The sequence below is a fragment of the Rhagoletis pomonella genome, unplaced genomic scaffold (genome assembly GCF_013731165.1).
Source record: "Rhagoletis pomonella isolate Grant_MI unplaced genomic scaffold, Rhpom_1.0 Rhpom_scaffold_00013, whole genome shotgun sequence".
In the NCBI taxonomy this organism is placed as follows: Eukaryota; Metazoa; Arthropoda; class Insecta; order Diptera; family Tephritidae; genus Rhagoletis; species Rhagoletis pomonella.
In genome coordinates this window covers 7377921-7402351 of record NW_023458567.1, presented here as the reverse complement: position 1 = coordinate 7402351, position 24431 = coordinate 7377921, and the positions used below count along the sequence as shown (strand labels likewise).

Genomic DNA, 24431 nt, shown 5'->3' with positions numbered 1-24431 from the left:
AGGTGAGATAGTGGTGGAACAGGAACAATAAACACCCGTCAGAAAATGAAAGAAACAAAAACACTCAAAGGGGGTGTTGTTTACAGCGAATGCGCACTATCGGCTGACCAAAAAGGTCATGGCAGCGTGAAAGAGAGCGCTAGCAAATACGAACTCGTTAAGAAAGAGCGAGGGAGAGCGAAAGACAGAAATAAGGAAAGACAGTAAATCGATGCAGTGAAACGGCAATTGCTATTTCTATTGCGCGCGCCGTCCTCTCATTCTCTAAAACTCCTCCGCATTTACGCCTTTTCCACACTATCCCTCTATCAGGCCAATGCCTTACTCCTTATTATCCTTGCTTTTGCTGCGTGCGTAAATTTGAAGTGCTGCTGGTATCTACATAGTTAAATACATACGTAGAATTCATTCATGTTTACGCTAAAAAATTTCTTAAAAATTATTGCATAAGTATCTACATACATATCTGTGGACTTTTGACAAAACAACTTCTCTCGAGTGAGGTCATTTTCTCTTCAAAGCAGTAATTCATTGAGTTATCGAATGAGCTTTTATGTTTAGTCATTACTAGGAGTAGTCCAAGATGCTACGATTTTACAGGCAACTTTTAGTTGAAAGCAAAAATCGCATTTCAACTACATAATCGGTTCCAATGAAATTGGGGTGCAGCCAACTTTTGATTTAACTAATTGCGTCTAAAATTGCATGGAAAATCGTCTCATGCGAACACCGTTTGCAAAACTTTTAAAAATGCAACTGAAAATATGTCTGTGCCAACATTTAACATTTTTATTCCTTCGCATAGTAATTTTTTGATTGAATAAACAGTAAAGTTCTTTAGCTGCGAATTCTCCTTTTTTTATTTTTTGACTGGATTTATTTTAATACAGCGATAGTTATTTTTTATTATTTAAAAAGAAAAAGAGTTAGTGCCTTTTTATATTAAGATCACGATATATTTTAATTTTAATTCTCTTGATACTGATTTACACGCAAATTCATGAAAAATAAAAAAGACTATTAGAACTGCTTTATAAATCGAAAACTTTTATGAAAATGTCATTTTACCCATTTTATATTTTATGTATTTACACTCCACCCTATTATTCATCGCTATGTTCCCTCTTTGGTACCATTACTACGCGTTCTCTTATCATTTAACTTGTTTTCAAATTCATTTCCCTCTAATCCGCTGGGATTTCGACTCGCCTACGTTTTTAATCGCTATGAGTATTTAATTGCATACCTAACTTGGTATGTATTGTAGTTAAGTTAGCGTCAGCGTTTGGCGCCCTCTTCTAATCTCTCCAGTGTGCTTTTTGCATGTCTGATTGCATTACAAGAACTGCTTATATAATCAGTAAATTCCCAATTTGCCAAACGGCTTGGTAACGACGTCGTTGCCGACTCGTGGTGAACAATTTGTTCGCCGGCGACGCACAGTGTTTCGACTATGTATATGGTGGCAGGTAGAGAAAAGTCATGGTGACAGTTGGTAAAAAAAAAAAGGTTGGGCTTAGAGAGGGAAGAGTAAAGGTCATAAGTCCACGGACGACTTAACCCATTAAAGCCACTTGCTTTCTTTTTCAACTGTAATCGTTTATTTAAGTGTCGTGGAATATTCAGGTGAAGGTTTTTATCATTTATTTGGTATTTACCATTTTTTTTTATAAAAAATGCTAAAGATTATTAGTAAAATAAAATTATAGTTTAAAAAACTAAAACCTCCCGATTATAATTGCCATTCGTACTGTCATCAGGTAGAATAGAAATCGCTGCATCTTTTAGGCGCATCAACATTACATAGTTACATCCCGAGCTAATAAAAGGAAGGTAAAAAGTGTTAATACTGGTCTGTTAGGTCTTGAAATTAGGCGCATGTTATAGCGGATTTTATGTAGTTTTCGAATATAAAATTGGATCGTTTCGCGCGACTTTGCAAATATATGTAATTTTCGATTTTCTTAATTTTTGATTTTCAGCTTCTTTTTGCATAATTTCGCGAAAAGAATTTTACGAACAGTGGAAAAATCTAACCAAACATTTGGGAGAAAGGATAATATTTATAGCTATGTAATTTTAAAGTATAACCTTTGTTTTCTGAGAGTGGAAAGCAGGAAACAAAAATTAACCAGAATTCCATCACATTTAATGACTGGGCCACATTTTTTGTGATTTTTGGACGTTATAGTTACCTAATCTTCCCATATTTTATATTAAGGATTTCCTAATGAAATCGAGAGTACAAACTAAATTTCATCGCTATCGGATAAAATTTAATGTTTCCGCCCACAAAAGTGGAGGGCGTGGCAATTATTCCATCTTTATCAAATTTCATAATTCGCTATTTCTAACCGCAAAAACGATATACTAGCGAAATGCAAGACGACGCTCAAAATCTTTAACAAAAACTACGTTTCGCTAGAACAACGTCACAACGACGTCGATTTGAATTCGTCCTCGCTCTGTGGGAAATTGGGTTGTTTTACCATTTTCATTCATTCATTTCATACGCATAGGCTTGTGTATTGGTTTTTGGGGGGAAGCGAGGAAAGCAAATTTTACGACTATGGAAACCAAGTCAAAATTAATTTAATGGCTCAACCTTTGACACAGATAAATGCTATTTGGGGAATAGTGCATGTCGTCGGTTAAAGTACAAAATCGCGTATCAACATAATGTAAAACCGCGTATGTTAGGTTGCGTAAATTATTTTGAAGAGAGTAAAAAATACTCATATTTCAAAATTGTACCCTCTATTATAAAGCAATCGCCTTTCTGGCTAGTATATTTCAGGACGAATGGATAAGGCTTGAGCCAAGAGCGGTTTGGCAGAACGATGACACGCGGTTTTGTACTTTAAGCCACATGCCGATATTCAGCAACTGAGTAATCCTTTATTAAGCTCATTTTGTAGATGTATGAAAATATTTGCACAAAATTTAATTGAAATTAAATATATGTACAGTATTTCATTTTGTTATGCATATAACACCGTGCGACAAAAGCCAAAAAAATTCAAAACACACGAGGCAATCAATTTATTCACGAAACTATGGGCCAGATCAGTGCAATGTAGAATAATACCAAATGAAAAATGGATAACAAATGAAAGAGAAGATTCTGTAGAATCAAAAAAATAAGTCTTTTGATGGACAAGGACGAATAGGTATTGAAAATGTCCTTTTAATTTATTTATTTTTTTACCTAATAAAGTTAGAAGGACGAAATTGCGAGGATGTGTTCGGGGTGTATATTAGTACTTAAGGTACAGTTTTTATAATAATAAATTTTTAAAGGACTTCTCATTGCCTATTGGTCCTTATACACCAACAAATTTTTACTTTTTTAATTCTACATTATATGACACCCATATTTTTATTTTACATTTTTAAAATAATGTTTTAAAGTTTCAATAAAAATCCTAAGAAAAATCCTGACGTTAGAAAGAAAAACTTAAATCGTTGTTTTACTATTTTAGGCGTCTAGTTTTCGAATATAATAAAGCTAACCACATCGTAATTCAAAAAACTATATATACATATATGTACATAATTTATTTTTCTTCATTTCCTTTTATGTTTTTTGTTTTCTACTGGCTTACTTAACCTTAAAAGTTCCATAGAAACTTTTTGCTATTAGACAAACCCTGTTCGGTATGGTAAACTTGGCCATGCCATTCATTAATTATTTTTCCTACACTGCGCACTTCTGCCGAAAATATTAAAAAAATTTAATTTTTTTTCAAAAGTTAATTATTAAATAGCTGACCGCTTCTACACATGCCGCACTCTAAGCGTTGGACTCTAAGCATTAGCCATTTTTGGCTTAAGTTACTCGCGCGCTACAAAGCCGTGCAACCAAAACAAACAACTGGGTCATTAACGTTAACGTTTGCTTTCGATTTATCGTAAATACATTGCTACGTATGGATGCATGTATGTACATGGTACATATTGCATGTTTGTGTAAAAATATAGTATGTCTGCCGCACTTTTGACGTACTAGAGTTTTCCTCAATGCCGGCGCTGGCCTTTTTTGCATTTGACAACTATTTTCTCATTTTTACTTTTTTTATTTTTTTGAATATTCATGAATTAAGTAAGTTTCTTTAAACATGGTATTCTCTTTTTGCGATTTACTTGCAACTTTTTGTTTATTTTTCTGTTTATACTTTTTTAGTTCCTATTGCCTTAGAATTTTGCAGCCGATTTTCATTGCTCTTCTTCTCTCAGCCCTTGTATCATGCCACCAGCTACCATTGCAATATGGCACACTTAAAAGCCAAGAGTGGCTTAGTATTATTTTCTGCTTTCCATTGTTTCACATGGCAATCGCACATTTACATACACAGATTATGCAAGATTTTTTGTGTTTACAAATACTTAAAAGCAACAGTTTTACACTTACTTGTATGAATTCTATTCATGGAACATCCTGGCGACATGTCCTTAAAATCGTTACTTGCACATGTAAATCACATTTGATTGTTTTATAAATTTACCTTTTTCTTGCCACGGCTAATGGAAATGTCTTGTTTGGTACGCCTCCTCACTCTAGCCGCCATTTATTTACTTAGTCAGGTGAACGCTTTTAAAAATTAAATTCCCAAACGAATTGTTGAGAGATCCATGTCATCCCTTTGCAAGTTTGATTTGGAGACAGATTCGATGTCCCTGTTAAAGGGTTAACTAATAGCATATACAGCTAATTCGGAATTATCTCGGGAATTTAATAAGTGGTGTTGATCTGGACTAAGCTCTGTAGCGAATTCTGAAAATTATACTCAAGATCATGCTCAGTGGAGTTGGTCGGTATTTTTTACTTAAAAACTACTATTGGTCTTTACTCAAACATCATACCATAAAAGAATTCAACCATTCATGCGTCCCAAACCAAACTGTGAATTAAGAGATAGCTTGGCTTGAGGCTTCTGTGAGAATTGGCGAATGGACAGGCAAAAGTAAACTCTTTTTAACGACTGTCCAGACGATATTAGCAAAACCGATGTAGATTAAACCTAGTGCGCCTCTTGTTTTCACCAGCGGTGAGGTAAGGGTAGCCATCGGGAAGGCGAAAGCCTCCAAAGCCATTGGACCCGACGGAATATGCATTTTGATGCTTTGGGTCCTGCGGGAGTAGCGTACCTAATGGAGGTTCTCAATTTGTCAATGGCCACTCTCGTCATTCCAGACATGTGGAAGATGGTGAGAGTGGTCCCGCTGCTCAAACCGGGGAAACCAGCCTACAAAGGAGAGTCTTATCGTCCGATAACCCTCCTTTCCCCGGTAGGGAAGACACTACAGGCCTTGCTACTCCCGTATTTCACGAACCACCTTACCCCAGCGAAGCATCAACATAGGTTCTGTAAAGTGCATAGCACAACAACAGCACTTAACGCCATAAATACTCAGATAACTCGTGGCCTTAACCGAAACCGCCCCTGTGAGAGAACTATTTTAGTAGCGTTGGACCTGTCCAAGGCGTTCGACACTGTCAGTCATTCAACGCTGCTAGAAGACATAGAGGCCTCCTCACTCCAACCGGGACTCAAACGGTGGTCGGCGAATTACCTGCCTCGGAAGACCCGCACCACAATAGCCCAACCTCACTCTGGCTATTGCAGCAGGCTAAACTCATACCTGAGCAGAATTAATGAGGATGTGCCCACCCAATGCCCGGCTTGTGGAGAGTCGCCACATGACTCTCGGCACCTCTTCACATGCCCCGAGAACCCCACCCAGCTAACGCCCCTGTCCTTATGGAACGACAACGTTGACGGATGAACCGACCCGAGCGGGGTTTAGTAGCACAACAACAAAAACAACCACAAAGCTTGTCATTCGCCTACACAATGTTACAAAAAGCTTTAGGTGAATAGGTATATATTAAGAAACCCGTTTTTAATCTTGTAGTTTTCAACGTTTAGTCACCTTTTTCCTGTGTACTCTTCATTAAAATCTTTCATTCTTCCAACATTCTTAGTTTAGCTGCCTTCTTCGGTGATCATTACCTGCCAGTTCTCGATGCTTCACATCGCTTGGTGATCACACACATTGTTGATTTGTATTCGCTGTTGCTTTTCTCGTGCAGCACTTCAATTCCCCTATTCTGGGGATACCGTCATTTCTTTTGTCATTCTGCCTATTAGCAACAATATTCTCTACAAAAAAGGGTGATATTTAAAAGCTTCTTGCGAAGCGCAAAAAAAATTTACAGCAGGCAAAAAGTGTTGTTTAATAAAAAAAAAAACAGTCAAGGCTTGAAAACAATGACCGTTGCATGCCGCGTCGATACATAAATGAGCGAATGAAAAAGCAACAAAATAAAATTACTATTTTTTAAACTTTCGTATTCTTGCTTTTTTTTTGCATTCAGTTATTCGCGGCATTGGCGTCGTTTTAGAGAGATTGACCGGTTTCTGTGTTGTTGGTTTTATTAAGCCAACTTAACTGTGTTGGGATATTATTTTCTGAGCGTTCGCCTTGCGTATGAGTCATTTGAATTATCATTTGACTATTTGAATGTGCCGTTAGTAGTGTGTTCATATTGAGTTGCTTAATAATACAGTGCCACAAGATTCTTGAGGAAACAAAAAGTGCACGAAAACTTACACCTCGCACACCTCGTCTAATTCTTTTGGGATTTTGTTAGTAGAGGTGTAAACTTTCATTTACTTTTGGCTTCATCAAATACGGAGACATAAAGCTTGATTTCATATCACTTTCGTCTGCATTAAATGCATTTTGCATTATGCATTTTTTCCTTATTCTTTACCGAAAATATTTTCATGTTTTTTTTTGTTTTGCTATTCTTAAAATGATTATGTGCTCCAAATAAACACGGTACATACATTTTCAGCTACAGTTTGCAATTCTTATCTCTGCATTTAACGCTTCACTTGTAAAGAAATATTTTTGACAGAAAAAAATGACTGTTTTTTTATCAATTAAAGAAAGTACACGTGATTACAAGGCAATAGTTTGCTTGCTTGTTTTGTTTTCATGCAAATTTGCAATATTATAATTTTTATTAAAACTTTTTTTACGTGATCAACAAAAATTATCTTTCCAAGGTACATTTAATTACTATAAATTCCACAAGCACTAATAAAATATTTATTTTTTAACAATGTTATCTCTGGCTTTTGTTATTACTTATATTATTATCTCTGGTACCTACTCATGTACGCAGTGTTACCGTAATTAAGTTGCTAACACTGACCATGACTAATTGCTAGAAATGATAGGCTTGAGGCATTTGAGGGAAAGCACCCATAGAAAATTTTCTGGCATTGCCAAAAAAGGCATTGCCCTAAAATAAATTTAAATTGATTCGTTTGTAAGTGTATTAGAGTGTTATTCATAAAAAAAAAAAAAATAGTGCACTGAAGTTACGGAATTAAATTAAATTTTCTATTTACAAAGCATTTAAAGTCTTCTTCATTTTTATGAGTTTGGGCGTTTGGGAATATGTATAAATTCTCCAAGTGTACTGTAAAATAGGCGTCTAGACACTATAAACACAATACACTTTTCAGCAACCTCCGTTAGTGTCGTTTGACGTGAATTTCATATTATTTACTAAAATATCCAAACACAAACCAATTTTTCATAGTTCTGCGATTTTTTGCGATTATGTGTTGCCTCTTTTTCCGAAATTAACCAAGACGTGACCGAAAAATCAAAAAAGTGACGAAGACAATGAGAGCAATGCGACTGTATTAGTAAAAAGTGTGATTGTATTGCTATTGTCTTCGCAATATAGTAAACACAAAGTAAATCGCATGTAAATTGATTGAAAAAATCGTAAAATGACGTTAGAAAAGTAAAAATTCAATTTAAGTGTTAAATTATGATTTTTTTAAATAAAATAAATAAAACAATTAGGAATAAGCGAATAATCATTTTCTAGTAAATCATAATCCTGATTAATTAAAAAATTTGTTTGATCAGTTCCTGCTGAAAATTAATTGAAATCTAAGTAAGTTTGTTCATTTCTTTCGAGTTTTCTTTCAAAGCAATGAAATGTCAAACGAGCACGTTTTATTAAACTATGCCCTTTCTTTCTTTCAAATGTAACGTTTCTTCTTCCACATAATGCCAGACAAATGGTAGAGATTCTCCCAATCAATATTCCTAATATCAATATCCTAATATTATAAATCTGCATATAAAATTTTGGCTTTGGCTGTGAAATAAAATCCTTACTTCTCGTATGTAACTAAAATATGTATGACAGAAATTATTCAGGTTTCTGATTAATCAGGTTATGAGTAAGTAATCAGTTTTCTAATGAATCAAATTGATTAGATTCTGATTGATAAAAGTGTAATTAATCGGAAAAATTAATCATTTTGATTAATTTCCGAACTTTTCTTTTTGCAAAACTATAACAAAACAGTTTTAACTTAAAAACGTTGTGAATATTAAAATAAAATCTACATGTGAACATTTCTTTGAGTTACTGTATGCAGATGTTGGTCTGCACTCATTTAATTTTTATTAAGGTTTAGTTATTTTAAAATCATTTATTGTAAATTTTAATTATTGAAAATTCTTTTTACTTTCTGTAGTTCCTTTTCCTGTAAAATTTAAAAACTGGCCTTAGCAATTTTGCACTCTAAGCTAACGATTTGTATTTTTTATTTTAATTATTTTTGCTTTTCTTTCATATTTTTTTGTTTTGTTTTTGAAATTTTTAAATTTTATTTAAAATTGTTTATATAAATATATTTACTTTTTATATTATTTTATTTTTTATATCTTTTTTCACATTTCTTCTATTTTATTTTTATTATGTTTAATGTTTTATTTCGTTTTTTTTTTGTATTTTATTCTATTTTATTCTATTTTATTTTATTCTATTTCTTACAAATTTATAATTTTATCCCGTTTATCGGCAGTTTGTGACGTTAGACAAACAACCCCTTTATTTTATTTTTAATTTCCAAATATAACAATGGCATTAAAGCATAAAATGGACCTTACCATTCCTTAAGCTGACTGGGAGAAAGGCGCTATGAACGAAATATTTATAGTTTGTCTAAAATTGGGAAAATGAACACATTAACTCCGAGAGGCGGGTCACCTCTCTCTCGTCACTCACCCACCCGCCACTTTTGGAAAATGTCCATTTTTTCTGTAAGTTATATAATAAAGTTTTATACTTTATTAGTTTCGTAATAATCTGATATCTGGCTTCAAGTGTTAACATTTTGAAACTTGTCAAATTAATGGTTAAAGAGAAATTACTTAAAGTTTGAGAAAAAACGAGTTAAAATGTCCCAGCCGTCACAATGGAATGCCCCTCTTACTTTTATTTATAAGCTTTTATTGTGTTTCATCTCTGCGTAATCAAACTTTGGAATACATTTTTAGCCAGCTTCCCGACGACCTAAAGACTTGAAACTTGAAATTTAGCTCAGAACCCGATGAAAATGCCATATGAAAGATGTATTAATCCGCTAGATGGCGCACCTGTCGAGATATTTCGAAAACCCATATTTATGGTCAGATTTGTTTATTTTTAGAACGTATTTTACTTACATTGGAAGAAATAACTCGACTAAAAATTTAGCCGTTATTAACGACTAAATCTATAAAATATTTTTTTTTTTAAATTACTTGTTTTATATATTTTGTTCCCCTTTCTTTACTTAAATTTTTTATTATTCTATTTTATGCACTTCATTTGGTTTTATTTTAATTTTATTTTATCCTGTAATTTATTTGTTGGATTTCTTAATTTTAAAAATTTATTTGTTTGAATGATATAATACATCACTGATTTCGTTTCGATTTTCGTCAATGTTAATTGCATCTGCAAACACCTGCAGCATAAAAGTCACCACATCGTTTGCTCACCCCTTCGCGCTGAGGTAGCGATATAACTTAATATATGTATGGATGCGCGTACATAGGTTTGTATGTACATACATATATAGTAGTATAATCCAGTCATTCGAAATGGTTTGTGTGCAGTAATACAAACATACATACAAAAATACATATGTATGTATAATTTCAAACACTAATGTTAATACGTATTCATATGTATATGTAAGTTTTTGCATACATTCGATGACACCTGTGTAATAATCGATGCGGTCTTTGCGGTGGCTACCAGCTGTACTCAGGTGCCAACCCCTTTTTTACTCATCTTTTTAATTCTTTCTGTATTAATCTCTGTGAATACATGCATATATATGTACATACATGTGCGCCCATGTTTTTGTGCATGTTTACATATAAATATTTTGATATTAGTTTACGTTAAGCCAATGCTTGCATGGTTCAAATTTTTGATTCCTATGCATTTTATTATTATGCAATGCGTCGTCAATTAGTGACTAATACCAATGTCATGTATGCTACAATATCAGTACAATTCGCTCTAACAATAACAATAACACTTTGCGTTAACACAGATACCTGTGAATTACCGATTGTATGTATGAATTAGTAAGCTTATGTTAGATTAGATTGAAAGCAAAACAAAGTACCAAAAACAAAAGAATGAAATCAAAAGTGGTAGCACGAGCTAAAAAACATTTCGAAATACCTATTGTACGTATTTATAAAACTTTAAATCCATTCAGATTAGGAAATTTTATCTACAGAGGTCTGCCTTTCATCGAGGGGATCATTCGTCTGGCGTCAAAATAAAACAGATTTGTAGCATGCCAGGCAATGATTGTTTTCTTAAATTATAGCTATCTTATATATAAATAGGCAAACATGTTTTCTTTACACCCCTTTTATGGCTAAACTATGCTTCTAAGGCAGAGCTTCCTAAAGTGTGTTCCGCGGAACCCAAGGGTTCCGTAGAAAAGTCACCGGGGTTCCGCGAAATTAATTTTTGTATGAATAAGCACGGCGGTCAGTTTGAGTTGCAGACAGAAAGAAAAGTTCTATAAACAGCTTGACCGAGACGCAATTATCTATTTTCAAGTATACATATGTACTCGTAGTTGGTATGCATTATTTCAGTACTGAGTGCCATACCTACATAAGAGCGTGAGCTTACGCGTGCTAGTTTGTCAGCTTGTCAGCTTGTTTTTTTTCTAACCGGTATATGTTGTTTGCCGCTATAGCTAAAGAGTTATATACAACTTTCTACAAGGAGCGCGATGAATTGCCAAATGAAATGTGAAATGTCATAACTGGGCACTTGGCAAATCACCTGAAATCTTTGTCAGACTATTTTTCGGTAGTAATATCGGTTTGGTACAAAATCCATTTACGAATCATTCATAAATCTCCAGAGTACTTCGACATTGAAACACACATTTAAATCTGTGTCTCTGAAAGAGTTTTAGAGTTAGTGTTAAGAGTAAATATCATGAAGTCGCTAAAAAGGCTATCTTAATTTTGCTTCCTTCTGTCACAACGTACCCTGTCAACAAGGTTTTGAGCTTACACTTTTACAAAAAACAGATTCAGGTCGAAATCGGATGCTACGCCATAAATGCGCATACAGCTTTCAGACATTACATGAAACTACTATTTTATACAATAATTACTAACAGTGAAACAATTTCATTCTTCACATTAAAATTTTAAATATGTATGTATACTATTTCTAGTAAAAGGTTTTATTCATATTTAAATTGCTCTGCCTTTGATTTTTAGTAATTTGATGTGGGATTCCATAAAATGAAATGTGGTCAGTAAGGGTTCCATCATCTTAAAAGTCTAAGAACCCCTGTTCTAAGGTATAGAGAATTTTATATCATTAGAAAGGTATTTTGATGTTGATGTGCAGAGACTTACTAGAATTTCAAATAACTTTAAGATAAGGCGCGAAAATCAATTCAAAAATTACACCAATGCAAGTACCATACATGTACATGGTTGGGCGGAAATGACTCCTAAATGTATACTTTAATATTGATACTGAATAAGCAGATTAAGGAAATAATGAAGATAAAGATAATGGTATCTTGGAGATATACATAAATTTATAAAAATAAACATAAAGATATAAATAAAGATAAAAAACAAAGACAGAGATTGAGAAAGTGATAGAGATAGAGATAAATATAACTTTCAAGAATGAGATATGTTATGCTATGTTACGTTATGTTATTTTATGTTTTGTCATGCTATGATATGTTATGTTATGCTATGTTGTTTTATTTTATGATATGTTATGCTATGTTAGGTTATGTAATGCTATGTTATGCTATGCTGTTATGTTATGCTAAGTGCTAAGTTCAACTTTTCGTCATTCAACTCAACTCATCTGAACTCCGTTTAATTTGAGTGGTTCAATTTCAACCGCTGGGCGAACACTAATAAATTATAATGGGCTGCTGGGAGGTTTTCTTGCACCAACTAACAAAGCCTATAGTCCGTCTTTGACGTCGACGGTTATGCTGTGCGAATGGTTCAGCTTTTTTTTCACACTCAAAAAGCTTGGCTTAAAGTGAGGAGCCCACTTGCTTCAAAAGGCGATTTCGTAAAGGCCAAATCGCACGAGGAAGTGAACGCCGGCCGCCTATTCTCCCATAGGGCCTGAGCCATTCCTACGATCGGATCCAGCACAATCAAGGAATAACTCAGGAAGGAGATCAACAAACTCAGAGAACAGCACTGGCGTAACACTGTAGGTCAACTGTAGGTTAAATTAGGTGTAGGTCTGTAGGTTAAATTGCTTTCGTGAAATTGGCTGTAAGTAGTCCCCTGCATATGTAAGCTGGGGATCTGGTCGAACGACCTATGTCGCTTCTGTGATTCGTTCGAGGAGACTCCATTACACCTGCTTCGCGAGTGCGAAACTATTGGGTATTAACATTGGGAATCTTCTGAAGAGAAACCGAGTTTTCCGATCAAAAAATATTGATTTTCAAGAATTCTATACCATTTCTACGAAAAGTTGTCTTTCCCCATACAAAATACATGGAGCACTTTGAGCGCTTTGAGCGACCTCTAAATATTTTTTTCGGTATAGAACAAATCCAAAGGGGTGAGAGCATTAAAATTCCGAATTTCCTTTTTCACACGCAGTTTTGAACCACACTAATGTATATAGTATGTATACTTTTTGCTAACTTCCCAAAAGAATCTGCAAAGTTCCCACTTTCATTTTTTTCTACTTTGAAATAGAAATTTTCGCATAACCTAACCTGACCTATAGCTTTAAGCAAAACAAAAAAATTTTAATAAGTATGTAGCCTTGGATATTTGTTAAATACTTCCAGTGAAATTTAGTGCATGTCAAATGTCATCACCGAAGAAACGGCGTTTGTATATACTATTTAACCGATTACACAAAGCTGGCATGAAAGAAAGCATTTGTCGTCAACTGAACCATAAACACAAAGTCAAATAAGTTAATTTTCGCACTCTAAACAAAGGGGGAAAGATCGTTAAATAAAAACAGAAACAGAAATTGTACAAAAACCAACGATCAGTCAGTCATTTATGCACTTCCAGTTAACCAACATCCAACTGTCACAGCTGATATTCACGTTTCCGTCCGCTGTATGTCTTTGTGTACCTACGAGTATCTATCTACCAGCTAGATACTCTGCTGTCAAATAGCAGATGATTTTAAGCGAGTGATCGTAAATAAAATTAGAAAAACACATGCGCTCGACAGATCATTTCACACGCTGTTTAGATATTTTATAACTTTCATTATACGGTTGCAAGGAATTTTGATGAGTCACCACTGCGTCACCCACAACTATGAAGTTATTGTTTGCTAACGTTGAACACGGTTTTCACAGACGGCTGCAGGCATTGTCGATAATTACATGATTTCATTTTTTCTCCAGTATTCTGTAATGGCTAAGTATGCCAGTTTTTCTTTGAGTACTTAAGCATTAATTTGAAGACAGGCGTGACAGTTTTGGTAGCTGGTTAGCGCGCAATTATTTAAAAAGCTGTGTTAATAAAACTTACTTTTTTTTTGAAAGCACAACTTTATTCTTGCAATTAAATTTGTAGTTTCCTTACTTTAAGTCATTAATTCCCAGAAGATAATTTAGGTAGGCCTTCTTAAGTGAGGTCATTCTAAGAGGCCTACCTAAGAAGGGCTGAAAAAAAGTGCTTCCTTGCATGCCTTCTAGAAGGGCTAATCCATTTACAATTTACGCGAACGCATAAATTTATATTATTTAGCATTACAAACGAATATCAGTAAAAATTTTAGGTTGCAATAACACGTATTGGATATAACCTTAAGCAAATACTTCAAAGATGTATGATTTTTGTAAATTAAAGAAGACACTTTAAAAGAACTCCTCCAAAAGGCCTTCTGAAGTACGTCCTATAAAAGCCCTTCGTGAAGGTCTTCCATGGGTAGCGAAAGAAGAACACCTTTAATTTGTGCCACTCCATACAAAATAGAAAGGAGAAAGGAATGTAGACTGGAAGGCCTCTTGACTCTCAGGAAGTCCATTCGGAAGGGATTTTAACTCCTGAAATTACCTACTGGGTTGCGCGGTGCACGGATTGCACGGTTTGCAAAACTGTTCCATACAAAAACCGGCTTTTACCGTGCAATCTGTGTACCGTGCAAGGGCTTTAGAAGACTCAGGGAATACCCCTTATTTCCCTGTAGTCAAATGAACTAGTTTTAAACTACCCCACAACAGTATGAACCGCATACCCAACTAGTCAGCCAACTATTTTTTTTTCATGCAATCAACTGGTATTTGGGGATGTCCTACGAGATGCCAATTGTCAGATTTCGGTCAGAAATATACCAGTCTCATACTCGTTGAAAATAGACAGAAAAATACTAGGCCAATTATGGACCAAAACCACTAAGTACTTTGGGAGTCAAAAAATGAAATGAATTCATGAATATACAATAAAAAACTTTTGATTAAGTGCACTTTAATATATTATTTTTATTTAGCAGCCTTAGATTTGCCAATAATTAGTATTAAATTTTTGAGTACTAAGGTACAATAAATACTATATTTTTTTCACTTTTAATAATATTGAATAGGCAAAAGAAAACATTTTAGTTAAAAATAAAACTTACTTCAGTTAATTTTTTAGTGAACTAAAATAAAAATAAAAGTTTTATTTTAAAACAAATTAATTCATTAACTTTGGACATTTAAGTCTATTCTTTTTAAAAATTTATAAAAGTAGTAATTAATATTTAAAATTTGAGATTTTGATAAGAATAAAATAAATAAATAATTCAAGCAGTTATTAAATATCCTTAATTTTTGTATATAGTTTGGCTTGTTGGTTGATAATAGAAATTAATCAAATAATTATATATATCGTGTAATTAAAGAAAGTCAAAAATAATAGAAAATGATCAAAATTAACAAAATAATGACGTAATTAAAATTAATGAAATAATTAAAACATTTTTAAGTAATTAATTATTAATCAGGTGATAATATCGGTATTTAATCATTAAACGGTTATCCAAAAAAACATGCTTTAATGAATAATCATTATGAATATTAATCATTATTTAACAGGTCTGGTATAATTGAGTACGTACTTGATTTAATGGTTTACAATATACCCAAGTAAAAGTTATAATATTTTGTGTACTTTATTGTATTAAACTGTCGAAGTCAAATAAAACAGGGCATGAATAAATCGTTTTGTATTTGGTACAAGTCTGGTAATTTTCGAACTAGTTCGGTTTCTGTCAGGGAATTCTAGTTGTAAACTAATATTTTTCCTATAAATTTTTTTTGCAAAATTATTTATTGTCAAGCATTAGATGGTCCAATTAAAACCAATTAACTAAAATTAAAACTAACAATAAAATAAATTTCTCGCAAAATCTATAAAGGACCCTTTTATTTTTAAAAAATCTGGGTAACAGTTATTCGTCGCCACGCTTGTATATGCGTTCCATCGAACCTTATATAAATTAAATTCGTGAGCTATGTTCCTGAGCTCGTAAAAAATACCAAACTAAAAAGGTAACTTTACCTAAGAACATTATTCGTATTACTTTGAACTTTAAAAAATAAAATTTACCAATTTGGATACACCTCTTTCTACCGAGCCATTTATTTAGGTTTCGAAACCTTTTTGAATGAATTATGCCAGGCACATCCCAAAAAAAAACTGTGTTTCCTTTTTCTGTGCCCCTCCCCCCCCTTTACTGTTTCGACTGCTGTGGAAGATTCTGGTTTTGGCCGCAGTTATGAAGCGGCTGATACTGGGGCCAGACACGCCCAGGTAAGTCGACACCCAAGATGTTTTTCCTTTTTAATGGAAAATGATCTGCGATTCTGAAACTTTCATATCGAAAACTTGTTAAATGATTAACTGCTGTGCGTAGAAATATTAAATGTTCCCGCAAGGACTCGTTTCATACAATGTTTAGGGACACCTGATATACGTTCAAAAAATGCTAACCACGTGTTTTTCCAGTTCCAGCAGGTTAAAGATAATTAACTACTTAATACCACATATAAGGATTGCAGCCAATATTTGGTATTCCACTTTTTTAGTGATTTTCCTAAGTATGTCCCACTTCGATGCGTGGGGAGTTAGTTAGACTGTAGTTTATGTCCAACACCTTCGTGTAACTACGAGTTTAAGCGACTAAAAGCTTGATTACCAATGGAGCACAGCAAAAGCCCTAAACAGAATTTCGGGCCTATTTTTAAAAAATATATATTTTACTGAGTGTTTATTTCGTAAATTTTTTTCTTCACAGAGATTTTCTGCCTCGTGGTTCGGGCATCGTAACACGTCGACCATTGATCTTGCAACTTATTAACGGTGTTACTGGTAAGTTATACTCACCTTACTAACCTTCAATTGTTCTCTAAATTCAATATTTTATCATAATATCTTTTACTTCCACAGAGCATGGCGAATTTTTGCATTGCAAGGGCAAAAAATTCACCAGTTTCGATGAGATCCGCAAAGAGATCGAAGATGAGACGGATCGTGTGACTGGCAGCAATAAGGGCATATCCAATATTCCAATTAATTTGCGTGTCTACTCACCACACGTACTCAATTTGACACTTATCGATTTGCCTGGTCTAACCAAGGTGGCGATCGGTGATCAGCCAGTTGATATTGAACAGCAAATCAAAGGCATGATCTTTCAATTTATACGCAAAGAAACTTGTCTCATTTTGGCTGTAACGCCAGCCAATACGGATTTAGCCAATTCGGATGCCTTGAAATTGGCCAAAGAGGTAGATCCACAGGGTGTGCGCACGATCGGTGTGATCACTAAACTCGATCTGATGGACGAGGGTACAGATGCGCGCGATATTTTAGAGAATAAGTTATTGCCGCTGCGACGGGGCTACATTGGTGTTGTAAATCGTTCGCAAAAAGATATTGAAGGTCGTAAGGATATCCATCAGGCGTTGGCAGCTGAACGCAAATTCTTCCTTAGTCATCCATCATATCGGCATATGGCCGATCGTTTGGGTACACCATATCTACAGCGTGTACTCAATCAACAGTTGACCAATCATATCCGTGATACACTTCCCGGCTTACGTGATAAATTGCAAAAACAAATGTTGACGTTGGAAAAGGATGTGGAACAGTTCAAGCATTTCAGACCCGACGATCCCAGCATTAAGACGAAGGCGATGTTGCAGTAAGTTTGCGCTATAAGTAGAGTGTAGTTTTATAGGGAAGTGTGGAGCTAAATTGCTAATGTGCGCTTTTAATTTTTACATGCAGAATGATTCAACAATTGCAGTCAGATTTTGAACGCACCATTGAAGGTTCCGGCTCAGCATTGGTCAATACAAATGAGCTATCAGGTGGTGCTAAAATCAATAGAATTTTCCATGAACGGTAAGCGTTTAGAGTTACGTTGTAGAAGACTAAAGATAATTTATCACAACTGCGAAAAGGAAAATTTTATTTATTAATTCGGGGGCTAATCTTTATTTAAAAATTGGCAATTCTGATTAAAAAAAATCGACAATGAAGCCGATAAATAACTATCAATAAATATTTCGACAATTATACCGATAAATTTGCCGATAACAATACTGATGAATATGTAGGTATGCAAAATTATGTCGAATAAAAATTTATAAATATGTCGGCCATAAATAAAGTGCCAATGGTACAGATAAATACCATGGTAATAAAATATCTACTGTGAAATATCGATGAATATGTCGATAGGCGCCTGCTGCCTTCTCAGCGCTGTTCATAGTAGTCGCGTAAAAAGAAGCGATTTGCATTTAACAAGGATTGTATTGAATTGCTTTTTTTTTATTATAAAAATGATGTGTTCTTGACATAATCGCTCTCACAAACTATTTCCTTTAATTTTAAGCTTACGTTTTGAAATTGTTAAAATGGCTTGTGATGAAAAGGAGTTGCGTCGCGAAATCTCATTCGCCATTCGTAATATACATGGTATTCGTGTGGGCCTTTTCACACCTGATATGGCCTTCGAGGCGATTGTCAAACGTCAAATTGCACAACTAAAGGAGCCGGTCATAAAGTGTGTCGATCTAGTCGTACAAGAGTTGTCCGTTGTGGTGCGCATGTGCACAGATAAGGTATTATGCTAGCTTACATTTTGTTGTAGCTTGCATATTCATTTACTCCTCTTCCCTTTTAGATGTCACGCTATCCACGCTTGCGTGAGGAAACCGAACGCATCATCACTACACATATACGCCAGCGTGAACAGTACTGTAAGGAACAAATTCTGTTACTCATCGATTTCGAATTGGCCTACATGAATACCAATCACGAGGATTTCATTGGCTTTGCAAAGTGCGTAAATGTTTTTTCTTTTTGCACTTTAAAAACAACCAGAAATTTGTTTTCTATTTTTGCTTTATACTTTTTAGTGCTCAGAATAAATCTGAAAATTCCAATAAGACTGGCACACGCCAGCTGGGCAATCAGGTTATACGCAAAGGCTATATGGTCATACAAAATTTGGGCATTATGAAAGGTGCGTACTGAATCTGTTACAGTTTAAGTTTTTTTTTAATATTAAATTTAGTGTAAATATTTTAAGCGTACTTTTAGTTAATATGTTTATGAAAAGTCCTTAAGCGTCAATTAATAGTGAATTACTGTTGTATGTAAAGAGTAGTATGGTAGAAGTTATAAGACTACATATTTATGGTGTGTTGCGTTTGGTTTGGGTGCTTTGATATTCGTGGGCTTTTCTGCGCACCTATGTAGGTTGAGTTTTTTAACGAATGCTGTTAGTTAATTGTATATGAAAACATCTATAAAATTCATTAATATACATTCATTTCTAAATACGTGCGTGGCGTTTGTTATTTAAGCGCTTATATTAAGTTAAGTGCTAAAATGTATACTAAAGATTGGGACTAAATTTCGCACGAAAAATGATCCCTCATCAAGTTATATTGTTTATTAATTATAAGTTAAATATAACACACATTTTTTACTCATTTTAACTGAGTTACTTTAGCACTAAATTAAAAAAAAAACTACTTTTATATTTTTATTTTAAACTTTGTGTTCTTAATTTTCATAGAATATTTTAGTACTAATTTTTTACTAACTTTTATCAAAATACTTAGTATTAAATTTCGTACTAAGTTGCAAACCAATAAGTGTTTTTTCTTTAACTTAGTACTAAATATTCCAGTAACTTTGTCAAAAATTTACCGCTGCTACTAAATTAATTATAAAATTCAGTTACGATTATCATCCTCAATTTCTTTTTAGCCCAAAAAATGTCATCTAATTTTCACCATAAATTGTATTATAATACTACTAATTACTACTTTGTAGCGCAGCTATAACCTAAAAATCAACATTTCTTTTAGTACAAGCTAAGAATTTTAGATTTTTTGAGTTTGAGAGCTGTCAGAGCCATGTACATATGTATACCTTTTTGGGACAACTTTTCAAATATTCTCTCATCAATGAATGTTTACATATTTATTAGTGCTTTCAAACGGCACTATTTTATTCAATTTGTTTTTGTTTCTTTAAGAACATTTCTCAGTTTTTTGCTGTGTTTTAGTAGTAAAAATTAAACATTTTGTATCCACTTCATTTATTCTGCAGTCTCTTTTTCATGCTTAGAATTAGTATATACTTCTAAAAAAGAAATATTATTTAATTCATTTTTACTTGTAAGAGTAACTCTTACTTATATATTTTTTTGGTTGCCAAAGTGTGTTCGTCTTTTTCTAATTAAATTGCATGTTCTTAACATTACGTTATTTATGTATGTATGTAGTGTTCTATGTTCATTTTAATTTTCTGTCTTTCCTTCTCCTATGTTTATGATTTTCTTTATTCATTTTTGTAGCATTGAAGCGATTTTTACCACAATTTCTTGGTTTGTATAATGCTCGATACTTTTTTAAAATTATTTTCAATTGTTTACTTTGTTTTTAATGTTTGCATTTGTGTTGCAACCACTCATTCACACCACCAAGCAATTATTAAGGCAACTTATGTATAATAAATAAAAGATAGAACACGAGTACATACTTACATACGTATTTGTAATTAAAAATCACTGATTTTTAAATTGTATAAACAAATTTTTATTGAATTTGAACTGTATAAAAAATATATTATTGTTCGTACATATATCATAACAGTTTTCACATTTTTTGCCTTTTGACGTTTTTTTTAATATAAGAATTATTTTTTTCATAAAAACAAATTTTTTTCTTAAAAAAAAAATTCAGAAAAAAACATTACTTCGTTAATTGCGCATGCGTATAGTTTTTGATTGTATGCAGTGAAGGAAGCCGCTTAAACATTTACAAATACTTTTAAATGTGTGAACAAACTGGCGAGAGTTTATAAGATAACCTAAAAGTTTTAAAAAAAAAGGTCGTTATAAATTTGCAAATAGTTGAAAAAACAAAATTATTAAAGTAGCAGCTTAATGTCGCTTGCTTGCTTCTCCGTTTTTTGTTTTTCTATTGCACTTAATTTTCTCTTAAGTTTTACTTTTCATTCCTTACTCTTTTTCGTTTCATACTCGTTTAAAAATTCTCTTCCAGCCCCGAATGGTTCGTTTTAATAACTTCCTCTTCTGGCTGCTGTTTGGCGCTGTAACCGCCTAAGCGATTTAAGCCAAGTTCAATAAAGCACGCCAGTCGTATATCTTCTGCCCTATCAGAAGCTAATAGTAAATGCCAAGTCAACTCAAGTCCTGGTTTTTTCATCCATCACCATCCATTTCATCCATTTTTTTCTCCCCTATACTTTCTTCCTTAGCTTTCGCATTACCCTTGCTATCATTCATTTCTTATCTGCTCAATTAGTCTATTTTTCCTCAAGCTTGTTTCACAACCGCTAAATGCAATGAGTGCTTAGGACCACTATTTCCTCTATCTCTATTTTTGTTTTGTTCTTAAATCTACTGCTACAAACTTCCTTCCTCTCTCACAATCTCATCAATCATCTCTTTCATACCGCGTTTTTCTTCTTTATCCTATAGTTATATTTTTCCTGCCGTCAAAGCTAGTTATGAATGTGTTTCAGTTTAAATTCTTTTTTTTTTCTTGTTAAATATCTGTAAATAATGTAATTATCCTCTTAATGACTATAGGTTAGTTTAGAAAGTCTCAGGTATAAAATATATTTATCTGTACATTATGTAAAATATCGTATTTTTAAGTAGGCATTTTAAATTATTATATTATTACTTGTATAAATAATCATATTTCATGCTCATGAGCGTTCAATACAATAAATCTATAAAAAAAAAAATATGTTAATAATCATTTTTTTTTCGAAATTTTCTTCTTTTTTGTCTCATTCCATGCACGTCTTATTGCTATATCTGCATTTCCTCATCGTACAATTGCTGTTTATTCGCCAATTCTTCTTACGCTTCTCATCTTAATAATTAACAACAAAATTTCTACACACAATTCATAAAAATTAAATGCAATAACGCCAAAAAATGGAAAATGACCGTCACTGTGCGCTAACTGTCAACTGTACTACAACTCTAATCGACTGCACGGCAAACCGTAACTTAAAAATCCTTGGGCGAATGGCATTGACACCCCCACACTTACAACTTACAACAAAAAAATTAAAACTACACAATCGAAACAAAATTAAAAACACACTTCCAAACACCTTCCACTTCCCGCCTGCAATCACCCTATGCATACATATAATGCCTTCCTCTCTCGTACAACCTTGTGCAATACTTACTACTTTTTTTCGCTACACCGACACAAAAAAAAAAACAACAACGAAAACAACATTGCAGGCGGTTCGCGTCCCTATTGGTTTGTCCTGACATCGGAGAGTATTTCCTGGTACAAGGATGAGGATGAGAAGGAGAAGAAATTTATGTTGCCGTTGGATGGTTTGAAATTACGCGATATTGAACAGGGCTTCATGTCAATGTCAAGACGTGTCACATTTGCTTTATTCAGTCCAGATGGACGTAATGTTTATAAGGTTAGTAATTTTTGTAAAGTACAAAAAAATTTTACAACGTATAACCAAGACCACCTACAAAACAGAAATTGAAAAGATTAAAAAATCGAGAAAACAAAAACAACAACAGAAACAGAAAATGCAACAAATAATACAGCAAGAACAACTTAAAAAAATGCATAAAAAAGTCGCGCTTAAATCTATGTCGCATGATGTTTTTAGAATACTTTTTCAAATGTTGCTTTTATAGTGGAAACAAAGAAAAATCAACTCACTAGTTCTTTGGAAATTTGTGCTTCTTTTGATAGTGAGATAGTGCTGCGCTATACAGAAGTGTTAAAAAATGTCGGCAAAAATTATGCAATAGTACCGTTTGACCCAAAAGAATCCTGGTACAGAAAAGGCAGATATTTGATCCGTTTATTTTGAAAGTGGTATAAGTCATTTCACGCCGCTTGACTTCAGTGATAATTTAGCAGTATTCGAATGCGTCTGTCATTCGTTTAACTTCATCAGCCAAAAGTAAAAAGTTTTGTCATTAGTTTATGACGGTATGTATAATGATTTACCGATGCATTTAGTTAGAGTTAACCAAACACTTAAGCATATTACGTGGAAACGACTTATGCCACTTTCAATATAAACGGCTCATTTATTGACTTACTATCCAGTAAAACGGGTATATTATGTAAAGTTGCACCAATACATAGTTTTTTTTTAATTGTTAACTGAATTTTATATAAAAATGTTTGTTTGAGAAAAATTAAACACATAATTGTATTTGGTACTTTTTTAATTTTCTTGTAATGTTTTATGTTTTTGTGAACTATTTGATTTTTTTGTGATTTCTTTTGTGCAATTTTTTTGTGAAATATTTTTTTTTTTGAAAATTGATTTATTTTTGTGAATATTTATTTGATTTTTTTTTGCAAAAAATTTTATCAAAGTAAATTCTTAATGAAAGTAAATTTTAAAAACTCGGTTTACGTTTTCTGGTAAAAATTTTTGGGTAGAATTTTCTAAAATGACTTAAAAAAAATTTTATAAGACTAATAAAAAAAAATTCTATAATATGTAGCGTATCACTATCCGCTTAATCAAATGAGATGTCCAATTAATTTACAGAACTCAATATATTATTTCAAATCCATTAAGTTGCTTACAATTCTTAAAAGAGAAAAAACGAATATTTTATTTTCATTTTCCCGCCCTCTTTAATATTGTATGTATGTATATTACTATACGTATGTTTGCCTCTCTTTCTTACACACACCCGTTTTTCAAGTTCAGTTCAGTTCGTTGAGTTGAGTATGTATGTAAGTGTGCTCTCTACGCTCTTGCGTGGACAAAACTAAAAAAAAAAAAAATCGAAAAATTGCAACCCTGTGTGGCAACAGACTGTTTGGTAAAACGGCGTTTAAATTTTTTTGTATTTGATAAAAATTACTATGTTTTTATCAACATTTTTCCCAGCAACAAATTTTCATTTAAAATATGCCATGGCGTGGCATCAATTTCAAAGCAGTTAAAAAAACCAAGCAAAAATATTGGTTCACAGTGCCTTTGGAAAGTTTGCCATTGCCCGCAGTTGCATATTTTGTATGAAAAATTGTTTTTTTTTTACGAAAATAGATAAATACTCGCATTAGCTCTTCGTAAGTAGCCACTTGCTAAACGATTTTTTCCATAATTTATTTTCACCACACACCAAATTTTTACTGTTGCCCTATTTTGTTTTCAAATACTTGCTCACCCCACCACGACTTCCTGAAAGCAAAAATATTTGTTTTGAATTATTTTCTACCAATCCTGTTGCTCATTTCGATTTTCGTTATTTATAATTTGCTTTTCGCGTTGCTTATGAGCCAAAAAATTTAATACAAACTAATAAATTTTTTGGTTTTTTTGCCTCCCCCGCTCCCTCTCCTTACACGCTTAGGATTATAAACAACTTGAGCTGTCTTGTGAGACCGTTGAAGATGTTGAATCGTGGAAGGCTTCATTCCTACGCGCTGGCGTTTATCCTGAGAAGCAAGTGGCACAAGAGAATGGTGATGAGGTAAGTTGTTTTATATGATTAA

General features: G+C 33.3%; 1 protein-coding gene across 11 annotated transcripts in view; it reads left to right on the top strand.

Moving 5' to 3' along the window:
- Positions 1-24431, top strand: part of LOC118748689 (dynamin) — a 54182-nt gene that overhangs the window by 6648 nt on the left and 23103 nt on the right. For all 11 annotated transcript variants that reach the window (XM_036483298.1, XM_036483294.1, XM_036483296.1 and 8 more), the window contains 8 exons: positions 16661-16734; positions 16813-17569; positions 17656-17772; positions 18266-18494; positions 18557-18714; positions 18792-18898; positions 22178-22371; positions 24290-24409. In XM_036483298.1, coding sequence (XP_036339191.1) covers positions 16661-16734; positions 16813-17569; positions 17656-17772; positions 18266-18494; positions 18557-18714; positions 18792-18898; positions 22178-22371; positions 24290-24409 — 1756 coding nt within the window. The remainder of the gene's footprint in view (positions 1-16660; positions 16735-16812; positions 17570-17655; positions 17773-18265; positions 18495-18556; positions 18715-18791; positions 18899-22177; positions 22372-24289; positions 24410-24431) is intronic.